The 18,392-nt window shown below is 55.1% G+C and overlaps 1 protein-coding gene across 8 annotated transcripts in view; it reads right to left on the bottom strand.

The window, feature by feature from the left end:
- Positions 1-1,800: 1,800 nt before the first annotated feature.
- The window catches only part of PADI1 (peptidyl arginine deiminase 1), a 32,150-nt gene continuing 15,558 nt past the window's right edge, over positions 1,801-18,392 (bottom strand). For all 8 annotated transcript variants that reach the window (XM_036351081.1, XM_036351083.1, XM_036351084.1 and 5 more), the window contains 12 exons: positions 17,837-17,954; positions 17,580-17,705; positions 15,083-15,255; positions 14,885-14,988; positions 13,458-13,581; positions 12,972-13,079; positions 11,576-11,727; positions 8,960-9,104; positions 8,081-8,174; positions 6,942-7,021; positions 6,581-6,706; positions 1,801-3,837 (listed from right to left, as the gene is read on the bottom strand). In XM_036351081.1, the coding sequence (XP_036206974.1) occupies positions 3,604-3,837; positions 6,581-6,706; positions 6,942-7,021; positions 8,081-8,174; positions 8,960-9,104; positions 11,576-11,727; positions 12,972-13,079; positions 13,458-13,581; positions 14,885-14,988; positions 15,083-15,255; positions 17,580-17,705; positions 17,837-17,954 (1,584 nt within the window). In that variant the 3' untranslated portion in view covers positions 1,801-3,603. The remainder of the gene's footprint in view (positions 3,838-6,580; positions 6,707-6,941; positions 7,022-8,080; positions 8,175-8,959; positions 9,105-11,575; positions 11,728-12,971; positions 13,080-13,457; positions 13,582-14,884; positions 14,989-15,082; positions 15,256-17,579; positions 17,706-17,836; positions 17,955-18,392) is intronic.

Here is an 18,392-nt window from a genome sequence, read left to right as displayed (position 1 = left end):
CTGAGGGAGTTAATTTCTGGCTTTAAAGGGAAGCAAGTTGCCACAGGTACCTGGTCAGGGCTCCAGGGCCTGGGAGCTGGCGGAGTGGGGGGTACAGAGCTGTGCAGTATGGGTCTGTGTCCCTCACTTTCCATCCTCCTCATCCCCTTTTCCTGCATTTTCGGAGATGATTTGCTTTAGCGGGGAGCTTCTCTACCCTGCTGGGGAGTTGGAAAAATGCAGATTCCTGGGCCCGGCCTCCTGTCTGATGCATCTGGATTCTTTACAAGCGCCCCGAAGAATGTTGGTGCACTTTGAGGAACACCAGCCTCTTCCTTTAAGAGTGTGGATTTTAGAAGCAGGGTTGGATGTCAGCCCTGGCTCCGCCACATCCTGGCTGGGTGGCCTGGGGCAAGTCACTTACTTGTTCTGTGCCTCACTTTTCACATCTGATAAGTGGTTGTTGTGCGGCTTAAATGAGACAACGTGGGTAGAGCTCTAGCACAGAGCTTGGCATTACTTCATGATGAGCGTTGTTGTTATTGTTATTATTATTATTAGATACCAAAGCCTCTGGGAGGGGTACGCGATGAGGGTGAAAAGCTCTCTGACTAGGGGGAGCTTAGAAGGTCAGAGAGGCTTGCTTTCCAGGTGGGGAAACTGAGGCCAGAGCGGACTTTTCGGCACCTGGAGGAACAGCAGGAGCAAGGGCTCTGGCAGGAGGAGTCTTGGGTTCAGACTCCACCATGAACAGGGCTCTGGGGCCTTGGCTTCCTCGTCTGTAGAGAATGTGGCTAATCACCAGCCCTGGCAGAGAGCGCGGCGGGGCGCACCCTGCCCCAGAGGCTCAGGAGGTGCTGAAGAGAGGTGTCCTCTCTTCTCCCTGGTGCTGCTGATGGTTGGGGCCATGTGGAGACCAGGATCCGCCTCCCAGAGTCCCCAGCTAAAGCACTTGCCGAAGTCGGGGACCTCAGCAGGACTCTAAGACTGGCGCTCCGGTCTCCCAGTTTCTGGGGGGAAGTTGCTGGGCTGCTGGGTCCAGTGACAGCTTCACGTTTTGGGCTGTAAAATGCTTGGTGGCTGACTCCGCTCTGAATAAGAGTTTGAGCTCAGGAGGAAGTCCTAGACAGCCTCCTCAGCCCACTGTGAGCACCGTTGGGAAATAGATACAGGAAGTGGGGGGCTCCCCCCCACAACACCGGGCACTGGCCCACTGCCCTGGGAACAGAGCCCCGACTCTCCCTTTGGCAGCAGACCCAGGCCTTCACCTCTCCCCAGTTATGACCAGCTTTTAGGAACAGATCGGTGGCTCGTTCAGACTAAAGTGCCAATGACGGATGGCAAAAAGTTTTTGCCTCTAAGTCCACAAGAAAAACGAATGTAAGTGAATGAGTGGGTGAGTGAGTGAATGTCAAAGGGTGCGATCTGAGGCAGCAACCAGTGTGTAGGATGCGAGGGGAGATACTTTCAGCCCTGAAACCAGACCGCTGAGTAACGCAGTGGCTTAGAGGCAGAAATGAAAGGCAACCAGTGGCATGTGGCCCCGAGCACCAGTTCCCCTGGGGACCCTCCGGCCTCTGTCAATAGCCCCAGTGGCCTTCCCTCTGAGAGACGGCGGCGGCAGCCCAGGAAGGGAGACGAAATGAAGAGGCAGGGCCCACCTCCGCTGACAGCCATCTCAGCGGGGCCTTGGCCCCAGGCAGCAGGCATGTGCCAGCCATCCTGATGCAGCAGCCCGCCTGGCTGCCTGGTGGTGTGGTGGGTGAAACTTTCTTCCCTCCTCCTCACAGCCCAGCAAACAAAAGCGAAGGAGGCGGACCCTTGAAGAAATGCATGTTGACATTTTTATTACTCAGAAAGGAGGTGACCGGTCACCCGGTCATTTTCAGAGGGGACATCAGTGTCCCCCAGCAGCCCCTGTGGCAATCCCAGCGCTTCGCACACCCAGTGCCGCTCTAGGGACTTGCTCCCCATTTCTCTGCAGTGCCCCCTCCCCTCTCCGCCCTTTACCCCTGGGGTCCCAGCCCTTGAACATCTCCCTTCTCCTCTTGGCTCAGTCTACGTTTCCTCATGATGACGATCAGAGAATGAGCAGGTAAGACCAGGGGCTTGCAGACGGGGCCCCGACAGAGCCTTCTGGAAGGGGAAGGTTCAGGTACGCCGCCCTCGCCACCTTACACCAGAGCGGTTCCATTTTTATTCGTTTCCTATGTTGGGTTTCCATGTAAGTGTCTGATTCCTAATAGAGTTTAACAGCAGCGGGCTCAGCCCAGGTCTCACCAGGGGCCGCTGAAAACCCCGAAGGTGAAGGCCCAGGGGCTGGGGGCCCCCGAGGTGGCCCCTCAAGCAGTGGGAGACAGAGCAGAGGTCTGCTCCCTGCTGCCCAGGCCTGTCTGGGGCAAGGGCCACCTCTCACCCTGCACTGGCCAAGCCTGCCTGCCTGTGCACGGCCTGGTGACCTCCCCGGGGCCGGAGCATTGACCCCTGTGGCAGCTGTATCTTCCTTTCTAGACGAGGGGACACAGGGCTGTCACAGGGGTTTACCCACAGGTGAAACCCAAGCTACACTCCGGGTCTTGGGGGTTGCTGAGGGAGCCTGGGCAAGCCTTTCCCTCCCACTGCCGGCAGAAGGAAGGGAATAATTAGAGACTATTAAAGGGAATTAAACCCCACCTTCAGAGATAGCCTAATGGTCCCCCACCCTCTTCTCACATCCGGGCCCCTCCCTGCTACATCTGGAACAGCTGGCTGCCCTCACATGCAGAGTCCAGAACCCCAGGCCCAGGAGCCCGGGACACGGAAGCCTGGCCCCCACTTCTGTCCGGTGCCTCAGCCCTCTCTGCCAGCCTGGCATCCCCCCTCCTGCCAGCTTCCTGCCAGGCTTCCTGCTTTGATGCCCTCCCAGGCCTCTCTTTGACCTCGTAGGCTTTTTGAGCTGGAAGCAGCCAGTGCTCGTAATTAAAGGCTTTCCACGCAGATAACAAGCACCCTTCTGAGGAAAGAGTCAGGCATGAAAGGATTTTTGTTGCCTTTTTTTCCTTTTAAAGCAAACCCTCCACGCTGGCTTCTCCTGTCCTTATTTGCCTATGTAAACCCAGTTGAGGGGGCTGGGAGGTCACGGCCGGGGGTCGCCTGCAGGAGAAGGCAGCCCAGGTCCTTGGTCCTCCAGGAGCCACAGGTGGCCCAGACCCAGGGCCCTCACGTCGGAGCCCAGGCTCCCTGAGCCCCGTTCCTGGTAGTTGGAAGAGAGGACGACAGCTGGCAAGCACAAAGGGCCCGTCAGGACAGAGGGGGAGCGATTCCAAGGGCACCCCATGCATCGCCGCCCTTGAACACGCCAGGGCTGTTGGTCTTCTCCAGGCCCCCTGGGAGCTGTGATGGAGAGGGGAGAGGGGAGACTGAGGGTGGTCCTTCTCGGGCGGGGCAGGCCGCTCCAGAGGTGAGGATGTGTGGTGCCCATCCCTGTGTCCCCGTGCCCACGGTGGCCAGCACGTTTGCAGGCACTTGAGAGATTGTGCCTAGTAGGCCTCCCCTTAGAGGATGGAGGCCACGAAGAGGTTCCTCGCTTTCACTCTGGCAGGCTTCCCAACAGGTGGGCAGAGAGAATGGTGGGTAGGGAGCAGCTCAGGGCACCATGTGCCACCACTTGAAGGAGAAGGGCTGCCGGCGCACGTTGGTGCCGCAGTGGATCTCCCCGAGCAGCTTGTGGTAGGACAGGTAGTCGTCAATGAAGGTGCAGTGGAGGCCCAGCGGCTCCAGCAGTGACCGCACCTTCTCCTCCAGGCAGCAGCGGCCGTTGATGATGGGCCCGTAGGGCTTGGGGATGCCCAGGTACTTGCCTAAGACCACCATGTTGACCTGTAGAAGAGACAAGGCAAGAGGGGGCCCGGCTGGCTGCGGACACCTGGCACATGGGGAACCCTTCTGGCCTGTGGCTCTGGCAGACCCATCCCCAGGCCCTGTCCCACCCTGGCCAGCATCCCTGGGCCACCGGGGCTGGGGCTCCTTCAGAATGAAGGTCCTGCCCAGCTGGTGTGGCTCAGTAGTTGAGCATCGACCTATGAACCAGGAGGTCATGGTTCGATTCCTGGTCAGGGCGTGCAGGAGGCAGCAGATGGATGATTCTCTCTCATCATTGATGTTTCTATATCCCTGTCCCTCTCCTTTCCTCTCTGAAATCAATAAAAAACATATTTTAAAAGAAAGAATGAAGAAGGTCTATGGAAGCAGAGAAGAAATAGATTCATGGTTGGAAGAGAGGATTGATAACCAGCAGGGCTGTTAGTAACGTACATGGGAGATTTATATAAAGACACACCGTCCTCTACCACTTTCTCCCGTCCATCAGAAAACTGTCACAACAACTTGGTAAGAATAAGAGTTTACCATTATCTGACAGAAACGTATACAAAAAATATGCCATCGCCCTAGCTGGTTTGGCTCAGTGGATAGAGCATCAGCCTGCGGACTAAAGGATCCCAGGGTTCGATTCCGGTCAAGGGCACATGCCTGGGTTGAGGGCTTGATCCCCAGTAGGGGGTGTGCAGGAGGCAGCCAATCAATGATTCTCTCTCATCATTGATGTTTCTATCTCTCTCTCCCTCTCCCTTCTTCTCTGAAATCAATAAAAATGTTATATATATATATATATATATATATATATATATATATATATATATAATCTACACGGTCTACGGTGTGAATGTCCTTGGGGGCTAGTGCATTTGTTCAGTGCACAGCTTGCTCAGCTGTCCCTGGAAGCCCGGATAATCCCGGATAATTATCACCATGTATTGAGCACCTACTATGTGCCAGATATAGCATCACTAAACCGCACAGCCTTCCTCTGAGGCTGTGATTGGGACAGGCCTGTAAACATGCTCAGGCCACACAGACAAGTGGAAGACTGAAATTTGGTTTGGTCTGACCATTACCAAGACTTACACTCTTTATCCTCTGCCAGCATGGAGCACTGTGGCGGCCTGGGGCTGAGGCGGGGCAAGGGGCTGGGAGCCTTTGGGGGCACCTGGGTTTATCTCTGGTGGCATCTCTGCTTCCCTATTTGGGGGCCCCGGCTGGGGGACTGAAGGTGGGGAAGGGACATCTCCCCAGTGCAGGCTGTGGAGGTTTCTTAGAGGAAAGGTCAGCCCTGGCTTGATGGCCAGAGGAGGGGACATTCTGGACCCGCTTCTAGAGGCCATCTCAGTGTGCGGTGAGCTGCCCTGGACTCTGTGGCATCCCATTCTCCAAGCCCTAGCCCCTCACCCTCAAGTCTGCCCTGCAGAGCCATCTAGGCTGGGAGCAACATCAATCTGGGGGGTCCCAGGTCAGCTCCATGGCCTTGGCCCTGAGCGACCCCCTTGCTCACTGATGGGCCAGGACTTGCCAGGGAAGGAGTGAGGCCGGGAGACTAAGGGGAGGGAGAGGAGCCAGGTGCAGGGTTCAGGACCGAGCCAGCCAGGTGGGCCCCTCCTGGATGAGGACTCAGGAGACGGGAGGCTGCCCCCTGGCTCGCTGGGGACCATGGGCAAGCCAACCCCTCCCCTCTGTGGCCTCAGTTCCCCCATCTGACAAATGAGGGGTTAACTCAGCATTCCCTAGGGGCCCTTCCAGTAAACACAGACGGGGACCCTATGGCGTGTGTTGGGGAGTGGGCTTCTGGCAGGTGTGGGCAAGGCCACAGCCAAAGGAGGGCTGGCCAAGGTCAAGGGCTCTGACCCAGGCCTTACTAGTAACCCTCAGCCAGGCCAGAGCTGGTCACCCCTTAGAACTCTGATGTCCAGTACGGTAGCCACTAGCCCCCTCTGACTGTTAAAATTCAAATTAAAGTAAAAGTTTGGTCCACCACACTAGCCACAGTTGAAGTGCTCAGTAGCCACACGTGGCTCAGTGGCTCCCATGTCATATTGTACAAATACAGAACATTTCCATCACCCCAGAGAGTTCTAACGACACTGCCTCAGGACGGTGGTTCTCCACCATAGGGGATTTTACCCCCTGGGGCATTTTGACTGTCATAAGGGGGATTGCTGCTGGCATCGTGCAGGTAGGGGACAGAGATCCCCACATCCTTTCCCAAGGGAATAATGGGCACTTTGGCCAGGCCTGTGCCGATAGCATCGCTCAGGCCCCTCCCAGGGGCCAGGCTGGTGAGCTCACGATCTCTCACCTGCTTGTCAGCTGCCGAGCTAATGACAGCCTGGGAGGTGGCTGCCACCTGCCCCACCTGCTGGGCCCAGGAGCCCCACCGGGGAGCAGAGAAGGCGGCTGAGGCCCAGAAACGGAAGCCCAACACATTTGGAACCAAACCACACTTCCTTTTCCCATTTGGGGAAAACCACGCCCTGAGTCGTGGGGCTGCGGGGTGTTGTGCAGCGTCCCTGCCCTCCCCCGCTGGGTACCCCCTCACGGAGGCAATCCAAACGGCCCAGGTTGAGAGCCACTGATGGACGGTCTGTATTGGCACGGAAAACACACACATGCTGGAGGCTGCAGGCCACCCCGGCTGTGCCATCTGTCCCTGTACAGGGGGTGCTCTTCTCTGGAGGCCCAACGGGGTCCCCACCAGGCCCCAGGAACCGGAACAACCCCGTGCTCTCACCATGTCGGGGAAGAAGGCTTCTGCGTGGGGGCCCCTCAGGTAGAAGAGCTGGGGGATGTCCACGATGTCCCGCTCCGTCAGGCCCAGCTCCCGCTTCAGCACCTCCCGGTTCCAGTCGATGCATTTCTGGGGGAGCGAGTGAGGATGCAAGGCTTGCAGAGTGCCTACTCTGTGCAGCCTCTGCGCCTTTTAGCTCCTTTTAGCTCCTTTGATCTCTGTGCCATTGCTACCCGAAGGTGGGAAAACTGAGGCTCAAATGGCCTTCCCTAGGGCCCTACCCTACCCTCAGGTCTCAGCAGCCGCCAGCTGCTCTCTGGATAATGGGGGACCCCCAAGAACAGGCAGCAGGCCTGTCCCTCACCTGCACATACAGACTGTCGCTCCGGAGGCTTCTGTCGGCCAGCAATTCATTAATGCTTCTCTTCACCTTCTCCTCTAACCCTGCAAGAGAGAGAGACCGTCCATGGGCTCAGGGAGTCCTGCCCAGGCCACCATGGGCCCAGGCCTTCGTGATCTGGGCCAGAATTTCCTCCCCACCTCAGTGCCAGGGCCTGAAGCAAGGATGGAGAAAGCCAGAGATGGAAACCCTGATAGGACCTGGCTCTGGCTGCCAGTAAATCCTGGGGATGGATCACAGACCCCTCGGGAAGGGACACCTGGGCTCAGGGCCTAATCATCTCCCTACAGTTACCATTACTGAACACCCACCGTGTCTGGGACTGCCGCTGAGTTTATTATTAACCTTTAAAGCACTGCCAGGTAGGGTTCATTATCTCCCAATTCAGAAAGAGGAAACGGAGGCACTGAGAGGGTCAGAACGCACCCGTGATGTCACAGCCAGCAAATGGCAAGGCCAGGATTTGGACCCAGGTCTATCCAGGCCGCAGGCCACTCCACAGCCCTTCCCAGGCCCCATTCCTCAGGGGAGAGCTCTGAGCTCTGTGGGGGGGAGGGGAGGGTCTGTCAATTCCCAAAGGAGGGTCTACAGAGGGGCCCTGACCACCCACCTGGCTGCTGGGCCCTCTTCCCTTAAGCCCCTAGCCCTGCTGCTCCCTGCGGCTCGGCCCTGGGAAAGCCACCTCCCTCTGAGCCTCAGTTTCCTCGTCTGTGAAAAGGGATAAGGAGAGGGCGTGGGAGATCCGAAGGGGGGAGAACGCGTGCCCAGCACAGGATGGCACAGGGGCATGTTCATTGCTTCCTGTTCTTTTCCTCTCCCGGGGTGTGGCCAGGCACCGCCCACTGTATGGAGGAGGTCACCCCCTTGGGTGTGCCTAGGGCAGATCACCACCTCGCAGCTCCCTTTCTTAGTCCAAGAGAGGGGGCGCCCTCATCCTTAGCTCCCACGTGAGAGTCAGAAGAATTAGTGACGTCAGGCTCTGAGCGCAGATCTGCAGACAAAGGGCCTGTAGACGGGCACAGTCAGGAAAGGCATCAGCAGTGCCCAGGGCTGGCAGTGTAAGGGCAGCGTCCCCGCAGGACGCCTGGGTCATTGGCACTCACCATCAAACTGGACCGCCTTCCCGTGGCCCTCCTCTTTCTTCTCTTGGAACAGTTTAAGGCAAGCTCTGGGGCTCGCCAGGAGCAGCCGGAAGCCCTGGCACAGAGGGAGGGAGAAGAGCTCAGTGCACGGGTTCCCCCTAGATGCAGGAGACCCCAAACTCAGGAGGGGTCTGAGTGCAGAGGCCAGACCGCGCACGGACACTCCTCTCCACCTCAGCGTCACCCAAAGAAATATCAACAGGTCCTCCAAGCTGGTTCAGGCCTCTAGGCCCTTGTCCATGACATTCTCCCTGCCTGGGGGTCCTTCCCTGCTTTACCCACCTGGGAATGCAGCCTTCCCTCCCAGGCTGCTTGCTCCCTGAAGGCTGTGCCCTCCCTGGCCATCTCTGCAAGGCGGTAAAGTGAGGGATTAACATATTGGCCCAGAGCCCACTGTCTGGGTTTGAACCTTACCCTACCTGTTAATTGCCCTTCTGAGCCTCAGTTTCCTCATTTACAAAATGGGGGCAATGATAATAGTAGCCACCTCATGAGAATTAAATGAATTAAAACATGTACACATAATAGGTGCTCAGTAAATGTTACCAACTTTTTATCATTGTTATTTCACAAGGGTCTTGGCTGAGTGGTGTGGGTCAGAGGAAACACCCGGTAAGTGTGAGAATGTGTGTGAGTAGTGAGCCACTGAGTGTCCCCCTGACCTGAGCTCTGACCTCCTCCAAGAAGCCCTCCAAGATTAATGCCCCCTGGCCTCAAGGGTACCCTGCCTCTGAGCTCAGTATGGATTAGGTGTTGAGTTGGTCCCAAGTAGCTCTGCCCTGTTTCGTCCCCTCAGGTCAGGCAAGGGCAGAGGTGGTTCACGCAGGAGAGGGGACACACCTTTTGGTCGGAGGTGGGCACGAAGGTCAGGAATTCATCCACGTGGCCCACGGAGAGCCAGTCAGAGTAGAGCTCCACGGGCGCCTGCACCTGCTGGGCCTGCAGGAAGTCACGCAACACCTTGGCCATTCGCCGCCCACCTGTCCTGTCGGGGGAGGGAGAGAGTGGCCATCACCTCGTGGTGACCTGTGGGTGTGGGGTCAGATGCAGGGCCCTGACGTCTTCCACAGCTCAGAGTTTTCGAGGCTGTAGCGCATCTGAGGATGTGGAATCTGCGTTTTGACAAGCATCTTAGCTGACTCAAGAGAACCGCTGCCCCGCTCAGTTTGTGGTTCTTGAGATGAAGTCTGAGCATTTTCAAACAACCCTTTATTAGCAGAGACAGGGAAGGAGGGAGGGACGAGGGTGGCCTAGAACAGGGGACAGGGGAGCAGGAGCTGGAGTCCCAGAGCTGTGGGAGACGTTACCCAGGCAAGGGCCATGTCCCTGTTTCACAGATGAGGCAGCTGAAGCCTTGTCTAAAGTCAGAACAATATATACTTTCCTTGACACAAGTTACCATGTGCAAACACACGGTCAGAGATTTTTTTCAATATGTTTTACAAAAAAGGGATTTCTTGCCCTGGCTTGTCAGTGTAAGGACATATGGGTGAACTCCCAGCCCGAATCTAATCTGGTGGTTCTACCTTAAACAGAACACAATCCGGCCTTTCCCAGGCTCCTCCTCTGCCACCACCCAGCCAGTGACACCTCCCTCACCTAAATAATCCCAGTGGCCTGTCCCTTTCCCCATTCTCTCAACTTTCAGCCTTGCTCCTCCGCAGCCTAGCCAGAGGGAAGCTTTTAAGTATGTCAGAGCATGTCCCTCCTCAGGACAACACCCTCACATCCCTCCCATCTCACTAACTGTAAATGCAAAGTCTTCACAAGGACCTGCACAGCCCCACCAATCCTGACGTCTCCCCTTCTGCCACTCTCCTCTTTAATCACTCAGTTCCCGCCATGCTGACCTCCTGCTGTCCCTCGAATATAGCAGGTACGTTCCTGCCTCAGGGCCTTTGCACATGCTATTCTTTCTACTAAGAATTGCTGTCCACTCCCCACAAGTTTAACTCAAATGTTTCCTTCTTCCACTATGAGGCCTTTGAAATTAAAATAATCCCTCAACCCTCTTACCAGCTTTATTTTTCTCTACACCATGTGAGAGTACTAGTTGGCACACTTGATGTCTTATTGTCTGGCATCCCACTAGGATGCGAGTTCTAGGAGGGCTGGGATTTTTGTCTATGCTCACTCCGTATCTCTTATATAATAGGTGCTGAAAATATATTTGTGAATGATATTCATTCCTTTGAACCACTGTGTGCTAATCCAGGGCCTATATAACTCAAATATGTCATAGACAAAGTCTAGAAGGATGTCCCAACAAGCAGAGACATGTGACAACACTGCTTTGATTTTGGGGATGGGATAGTGGAAAATATTTTTCTTGTATTTCTGTTATCTTACTAGAGAGCTGGTAATTTTATTTTATTTACTTATTTATTTAGTCCTCATCTGAGGATATTTTCCCATTGATTGATTTTATTTTTTTATTTTTAGGGAGAGTAGAAGAGAGAGGGAAAGAGAGTGAAACATCGATGTGAGAGAAACACATCCATTGGTTTCCTCCTGCATGCGCCCCCACCAGGGCCTGAGCCAGGGAGGAATCTGCAATTGAGGTATGTGCCCTTGACCAGAATCAAACCCGGGACCCTTTGGTCCTCAGGTCTACGCTCTATCCACTGAGCCAAACCAGCTAGGGCCGGTGTTGGCAATTTTAAAAGACTTCTTACAGAACAGTGAGATGGTGGAGAAGAATTAGACTTGAAAAACTGCGCATGAGCAGAAAGCGGCAGGCATCAGAGACATGTAGGGTTGAGAAAGGGCAGAGTCCTTCCCAGGGGTGCTCGACAGCCATCTGCCTGGAGGCGGGGCATGGACCAGAGGACGGCAGCCCTGGAGGCATCAGACCTGGTCTCTGAGCTACATCAACGCTGCCACCAGGAGGCAGGATTGCACAGGGATTGTTCTAAATGTGAGCGCAGAGCGTGGAGAAGCCACGATTCAGCACAGAGTGGCGTTTGCTGAGCACTGTGTGCCGGCCTGAGGCTCCTCACACCATCCTAAGCAGCCACGGCTCACCTGCAGCCCATGCCGACCTCGGGCCCTTTCGAGCGTGGCTAGGACAGCAGATGTTTGACCTCCTACAGGGCGAGGGCAACAACAGATCTGTCTCCTGCCTCTGCCTCAAACTGCACATCTCCCCAGCTCTTCTGACTTTCAGGAGGCTGGGAATCTGGCTTTTTCTGTGAGGCCTCCTGAGATATAGTTATAGACGTACATGATTCATTAAGCTCATACAATTCTAGGCAGGCCAAAGACCATGGACATCAGTTTGTGAGTTTCCTCCTAAGATTCTGTGACCTTCCGAATGGAAGAATCTAGGCCTCTGAGTCTTTGATTCTAGATTCCACTTCTCAGACTGGAGACTTGTGTTCGTGGTGAGGGAGTTGGAGGGTGGGTGCTGCGGTCAGTGCCCTATGCCCTCCGCCTCCCTCCCGCCCTGCCTCTCACTTGGGGAAGCTGCTGCCGATGAGGATCCGGCCCAGGGGGTACTCCTTGCCGCCCACGGTCACCGGTGGGCTGACGTCCAGGTTGCCGAAGGAGTCGAGGCCGGAGGCGCCAGCGAAAGGGATTTCCTGGGTTACGTATCCAAAGTCGGGGCCCTGTGGGAGGACCAGCAAGACATACACACACACACACCCACACACCCAGAAGGAAGGGTCAGTTAGAACAGGAAAACCACCTCTATCCACTGGTCACAGAGTCCCCCATTCTCTGAGCGCCCTGCAATTCAAGTCCAAGCCAGTGAGAGAACAACCACTAGAAAAGCTCCCAGTGTTTGGAAATGAGGCGAGACTTCTGGAGAACCACAGGCTACATCCAAGTGGACACTGGACAACCCTTTGAACAGAAAGGTGATAGAAACACAGCACATGGAAGCTGTCCTTCTGGGGAAGCACTCAGCTCTGAACACATATTAGGAAGGGAGAAGATTGACAACTCTCAGCTCCTGTTTCCAGCTGGGGCTGGGGGAGATGACAAATTAACCCAAAGAAAGTGGAAAGAAGGGAAGGATAAAGATGAGAGTGGACGTCAAGGGGGAAAATGCCCTGGTCAGGTCAAGCCCTTGACGCAGACTCACGCCGCAGGGCTCACTGTCCCTTTGTTGGGTCTTGTCCCTGACCCCGCCAGGCTGGGGTGAATGTCCTGCTCTGTGTGCCTGGGCACCCAACTTCCCCACCACAGCCCTCACTCAGACGCCGGGGTTATCCAGGCAGTGGGGGCGTGGGGGCCGGTAACAGGCAGAAACCTTGAGCCTCAGGACCTTTCTAGTTTAGCCCAGCAGTAAAGCGCAGGAGCTCTGGAGGCAGAGCTGTGTGGCCTTGGGCAAGTAACTTAACCTCTCTGAGCCTCAGTAAGGAGAGACTTTAGGTGCCCGCTGGATTAAATAAGTAACCTTGTCACATTGGGGAGTGCCTGGAACTCAGTGCACAGTTGCTAGAGCTGTTCTTGTGTGTAGGAAACGGCACACGCCTGGCACACAGTAGGTGTTCAGAAAATCTTTGTTACCTGAAGAGAGGCCCCAGCTCATAAAAGTAAGAGCCATGGGGATTTAACAAGGGTGCATTCCCCTCAAAAGGCAGTTTGGTTTCCCCAGGGCTGACCCTTCTGTTGGCTCCCCCTTGGAGGAGAAAGGTCCTCAAGAAGATTGTATTAGCTAGCCCCTCCCACATGGATCAATTTGCATTCTATTTGCATATTTGCTCGAACCTCCCACTGACACCCATTTGCCATAGCCCACCACCTGTGTCCTTTTGCCCCCTAAAGGACCAGGACTCGGCAAAACTGATCGGGTCCTATAGCAGGAGCCACCCAAGGGTTTCCCACTCTGCCCTTTGCCACATACCAGGATCCTATTATAGGAGAACTCCTTCAGGCCCCTGTTTCGGGGGGAGTCAAAGACCACGGGGAAGGATTTGTGGGGTGCCTCCACGTAGCCAAATTCCATCTCGTCCTGGGAAGAGAGACCAAAAGACTCCAGTGACCTCCTTGGTATGTTACGGGGTGATCCCCCCAGGCCTGGGGCAGGACGGGGCAGCAGATCCTCCCCAAGATCTGGGGGGTGCCGGAGAGGTGGAGGTGAGGCCCCTTGGGAGCCTGGCTGGGAGAGAACTCTGTCTGGGACCAGGGCATTTGGAGGGAAGCAGGAGAGACTGGGGTGCTGCAGGCAGTGGGAAGCGTACCCCCGCCCCGAGTCCTGGGTCCCAGGTGGCCTGGCTTCTCTAGAGCAGGTTAGGAACCTGTGCAGGCCCGGTTCCCAAAGCCAGGTGAAGGCCGGGCTCAGGCTGCCCGGGCCACCCCACTCTCCCCCAGGGTCTGCTCCTGCTCCCACCTGGATCCAGCGATCATTCCGATTTTCAACCCACGGGCAGATGATCAGCTTGCATTTGGCTTTTGACACCAGGTCAGACATGTCCTTCAGAAATTTCTCATTTGTGCCATGAGCGTCTATCACGCTGCAAACAAAAGGAGAGGGGAAGGTGGAATGGCCTCTGACCGTGTGACCTTGGCTTTGGGGCCAGGAGGTGGGGGACGGATGGGGCGGCCTTGATCTAGTCTGTGCTGGGCCCTGTGTGGCCCTTGGATGCAGGGTTCAAGCACAGCCCTGCCTTAGAGAGGCTCACAGGCTGAGAGACAGACAATGTCCCACTATCACATCAGGTGACAGGTGCGAGGTGAGGGGCCAGCCCAGGGCTAGGGAGCCCAGAGTGAGGCCCCAGCAGGAGCAGCCGTGGAGGAGGTGACCCACGGGCTGGATCCCACTGGTTAAGGTGGTGGCCAGGGGCCAGGTAGCCCATCTCCTCCTGTTCCACATGCCTGACCTGCACAGGGAGCCGGGGTGGGGTTCGCGAGCCAAAGGAAAGAAAGAATTCCCTATGAGCACCTGCGCAAGGCGAGCAGAGCAAACCTGTTTGGCCACACCCTTCCCTGCCTCTTGATTTACGTTTCAGGTCAACAGTGGCCCTTTCCACTGGTCTGACCTCAATGCAGGGACCTGGGGTGGCCTTGCCAAGCACGGTTCACCTCACCATCGAGGGGAGGGGCCTGACAAGGGTTCTGGGAGATGGCAGTAGGACAGGGACCTGGGATGGGCCAGGGCTCTCAGTCCACCCCAGAGTCTGGGTTCCCACGATTTTTCCAGGCCCAGGAGCACCCCCACATCAGGAGAGGCTGGGTCCTGCAGCCACCTGCAGCCTGAACAGGGCCTGGTCTCACTGCCTAGACCAGTGATGGCGAACCTATTGACAGGTGTGTCAGAGGTGACACGCGAACTCATTTTTTGGGTTGATTTTTCTTTGTTAAATGGCATTTAAATATATAAAATAAATATCAAAAATATAAGTCTTTGTTTTACTATGGTTGCAAATATCAAAAAAATTTCTATATGTGACACGGCACCAGAGGTAAGTTAGGGTTTTTCAAAATGCTGACACTCCAAGCTCAAAAGGTTCGCCTTCTCTGACCTAGACTGAACCCAAAATGTTCTGGGGCTGCTGCAGGCTGGACAGGGTAGAGGCAGGGGCATTGAAGGTTGAGTCCATGACCTCAACCAGGGCCTTAGCTGCTCAGGGCAGGTGGGCTGACAGGCCCAAGCCCGCCCGCTGCTGTCCTGCTCCCAGCTTGCGCCTGTGGGAGCCCTCGCTGAATCCATCCGGTCCAAGTGAGGAGCCCACCACAGAACAGCATCTGTTCCTAGCTCCACGGTTCCAGAGATGGCAGGAGAGCTGCGGGGCAGGGGGGCGGGGGGTGAGGACTCACCTGCACACATACAGCTCCAGGGGGGGCTGGGTGTTGGGAGTCATGATCCAGGGGGCCATGCGGAAGGCCACAGTGTCTGTGAAGATGGGCACCTCGGGCAGGGTCTAGGGGGAAACGAGGGGACTCAGGGGTCCTGGAGCCTCCAAACTGGTCCCCCAAGTCCCTCAGCCCCTATCCCAGCCTCCAGGCCATACGTACCCCCACGTCCACCAGGCTGACGCTGAGGGAGACCAGCCCCGAGAAATCAGCATTGGGGAAGGTGAGCCCCTCCACATAAAAGTTGATCTTCTGCTCCCCGGGCTGCCGCTCGACTTCGTAGGACAGATGCTGGGGCCCCAGCACCTGCTTGTAGTGTGAGAGGGAATTCCCACCTAAGGGAACCAGAGTCAGCACAGGGGCCGGGGCTGGGACAGGGGTGTGGGGCTGGAAGGACAGGCGGAGAGGAAACCAGGGGCAGAGCCACCTCTGTGCTCGATCTACTTGGGCTCCTCTCCAGCTCTGCCAGGCACAAGCTGTGTGACGTCGGCTCAGTGACTCAACCTCTCTGAGCCTTAGTTCCTCATCTGCGAAATGGGCTAACATTATATTTCTCATGAGGTCAATTTAAGCTTCAAACCAGCTAGCACAAGAGGTGAAGACAACCCAAATGTCCATCAACAGATGAATGAATAAACGAATTGTAATGTGTCCACACAATGGAAAGTTATTCATGCATAAAAAAGAATGTAGTACTAATAGATGCTACAACATGGGTGAACCTGGAAAGTGTTAAGTGAAAGGAGCCAGACACAAAGACTGCCGGGGTCCAACCCCAGCAGGTCCAGGGGTCCCCAAAGGTGTGGATGGAGTCGGCGAAGAAGGAATGACACAGAGACAGCGTTCAGTTGATCAGCAGCCTAGCCAGGATCTCTAGCCAGGATCTCCAGCCAAGTTCTGGTCTGGATCTCCAGCGAAGTTCTGCTGTTTATTGTCTTGTTACATCCGTATTTATCCCAGTTGATTTTAATCCTGTCAATTTCTATTACAAAGGTTAGGGCGTTTCTTATCTCCATTCCAGGGAGTAAAGATTATGTAGCTTAAGCATGATTGTTTGTAGTGATTAACTACCCGCCTGGCACTTAGTTAAGGAGTTTCATCCCCTCCCTGACTTCAGGGAAAAATTCCTACCTGGGGAAACAACCTTTCTCGGAGAGGTGACCTTGGTTAAAACACACAGCGCTAAGGGGAGCAAACATATTAAGAACAGTATGCTATATACGCCAGGTCCCTTGAAACATATGCTGTGCAGATGTTTCTTTCCTACAGCGACTGTGTCAAGCAGCAAGGATGGACCGGCTTCCGGCAAAAGACCACACAGTGCATGATTCCACTTATATGAACTGTCCAGAATAAGCAAATACAGAGACAGAAAGCAGAGTAGCGTTGGCCGGGAGCTGGGGGCGGAGGGAACGGGGAGTGACTGTAATGAGTACAGGGTTTTATTTGGGGCAGGGTAGGGGGAGATGAAAATGTCTTGAAACTAGAGAGAGGTGGTGGTTATACAACATTGAGACTGTATGAAGTTCCACTGAATTGTTCCCTTTAAAATGGCTCAGTTTATGCTATCTGAATTTCACCTTGATTTTTTAAAATTGAGTAGTAACCCTGGCTGTGTGCAGAGTTGGTTGGAGCATCATCCCATGCACCAAAAGGTTGCGGGTTCAATTCCCAATTAGGCACATACCTAGGTTGCGGGTTTGTTCCCCAGTGGGGGCGCATATAGGAGGCAACTGATCCATGTTTCTCTCTCACATCAATGTTCCTCTCTCTCTAAAAATCAATAAAAACATATCCTCGGGTAAGGATTAAAAAAAAAAAAAAAGAGTAGTAATATCGAGAGAGAGAGAGAGAGAGAGAGAGAGAGAGAGAGAGAGAGAGAGAGAGAAAGTGGTAGTTCTGCCTGCCTCCTTCTCTCCCGGGAACTGTCCATGGCGGGTCTGGTCTCAACTGGGAAGGCTGCCAGTTCACGCAGCAAGACTTGCTCCTGCTCTGGTGTCACAGTGTTTCCAGGCCCGGCCCCTGCCTAACCTGCCGCCACTGATGCATTCAAAGGTTCCTGCCAGGCTCATTTAGCCAGAACAACAAGTTCTGGGTCTGCTCGAACAGAAATGCGTAAAGAGGAAGAAGGAAGGGGCAGGAGAGGCCTCTTGCTATTAATAAAAACAAGTAAGGGCACCTCAGGGTTAAGGATGGGCATCTTTTAAGCCACAGACTTTGATGAATTAAATCTCTGGTAGAGCAGAGCTCCCAGGGAAGGCCTGGGCCTCAGCTTTGCTGGTTCCTGCCCCCTTTCCCCCGCACTGGACAGTGTTTGTCGGGGCATCGGGGGCTCATCCCGAGCTGAGTGACCAGAGGGAGAAGGAGAGGACATGGGGGCAGTCAAGAGACCTGGGTTTGAATGCTTGCTCCACCCCCAAATGGTTGTGTTTCCTTAAGACAGTAAATTCAGGCATCTGAGCCTCAGTTTATCCTTCTGTATAATGGGACTAGTTATCGAGCCTCCTTCTTGGGTGACATGTTGTGTCCGGATGGAGTGGCTGTTTGTAAGCTGTAATGAGAGTTACGGAAGGTGATGGAAGGAAGAGAGAGATGTGGACGAGAGAAGAAAGAGCTTGGGAAGCGGAGGATGGGCAGGGCAGGACACTGGGCCACTCACCCCGAGCACAGAAGACGCCCACTCTTTTGGAATCAGAAAACGGCACGTTCAGGACCAGCTTGTGGTTGTCGAAGAGCTTGTCAGGGCCGTCGCAGGTCAGCACCATGGGGGACATGTCCTTCAGGTCTGAAGCGAGTGGCACCCTTGAGACAACCCTCCCTCTACCCCGCTGACCAGCTCCCGTCCCATCCCCTCTGACCCTTTACCACCCCACACCATCACCCTGGACACCACCACAGGTCCCTTCTGTCGCTCACCCTCCAGTGACGTCAGCTGGCTGTTTTCAAGGTCGAGCCCCCTGGACCTGAGATCGTCGCGGTCACAGTTCACCAGCAGAATAGCCCCATAGCCCGCAGGGCCCCAGCGCCAGGTTTTCTGTGGTAAAACAAGAGACCTTGGGGTCAGTGGGACCCAGGGGGCTCTGGGAAGGGGTTCTGGACATGGCTAGCGCTGGCTGCTTTGTTTGCTTGGAGAACATTGTATCATGTGTTTGCTTAAGGAATTACATGTCCGGCCGGCGTGGCTCAGTGGTTGAGCGTTGACCTATGAAGCAGAAGGTCACAGTTCGATTCCTGGTCAGGGCACAGGTCCAAGTTGTGGGCTCCATCCCCAGTAGGGTGTGTGCAGGAGGCAGCTGATCAATGATCCTCTCTCATCATTGGTGTTTCTCTCCCTCTCCCTCTCCCTTCCTCTCTCTGAAATCAACAAAAATATATTTTAAAATGTTTTTTTTTTAATATTTACAGAGGGCTCATAGATTTGGGGACTGAGCTCCATCCAGGTCTCATTCACCGCTGTGGGGTGAATGACCTG

This window comes from Myotis myotis, unplaced genomic scaffold, assembly GCF_014108235.1.
Source record: "Myotis myotis isolate mMyoMyo1 unplaced genomic scaffold, mMyoMyo1.p scaffold_m19_p_2, whole genome shotgun sequence".
Taxonomy (NCBI): domain Eukaryota; kingdom Metazoa; phylum Chordata; class Mammalia; order Chiroptera; family Vespertilionidae; genus Myotis; species Myotis myotis.
This window is presented reverse-complemented; position numbering and strand designations above follow the sequence as displayed.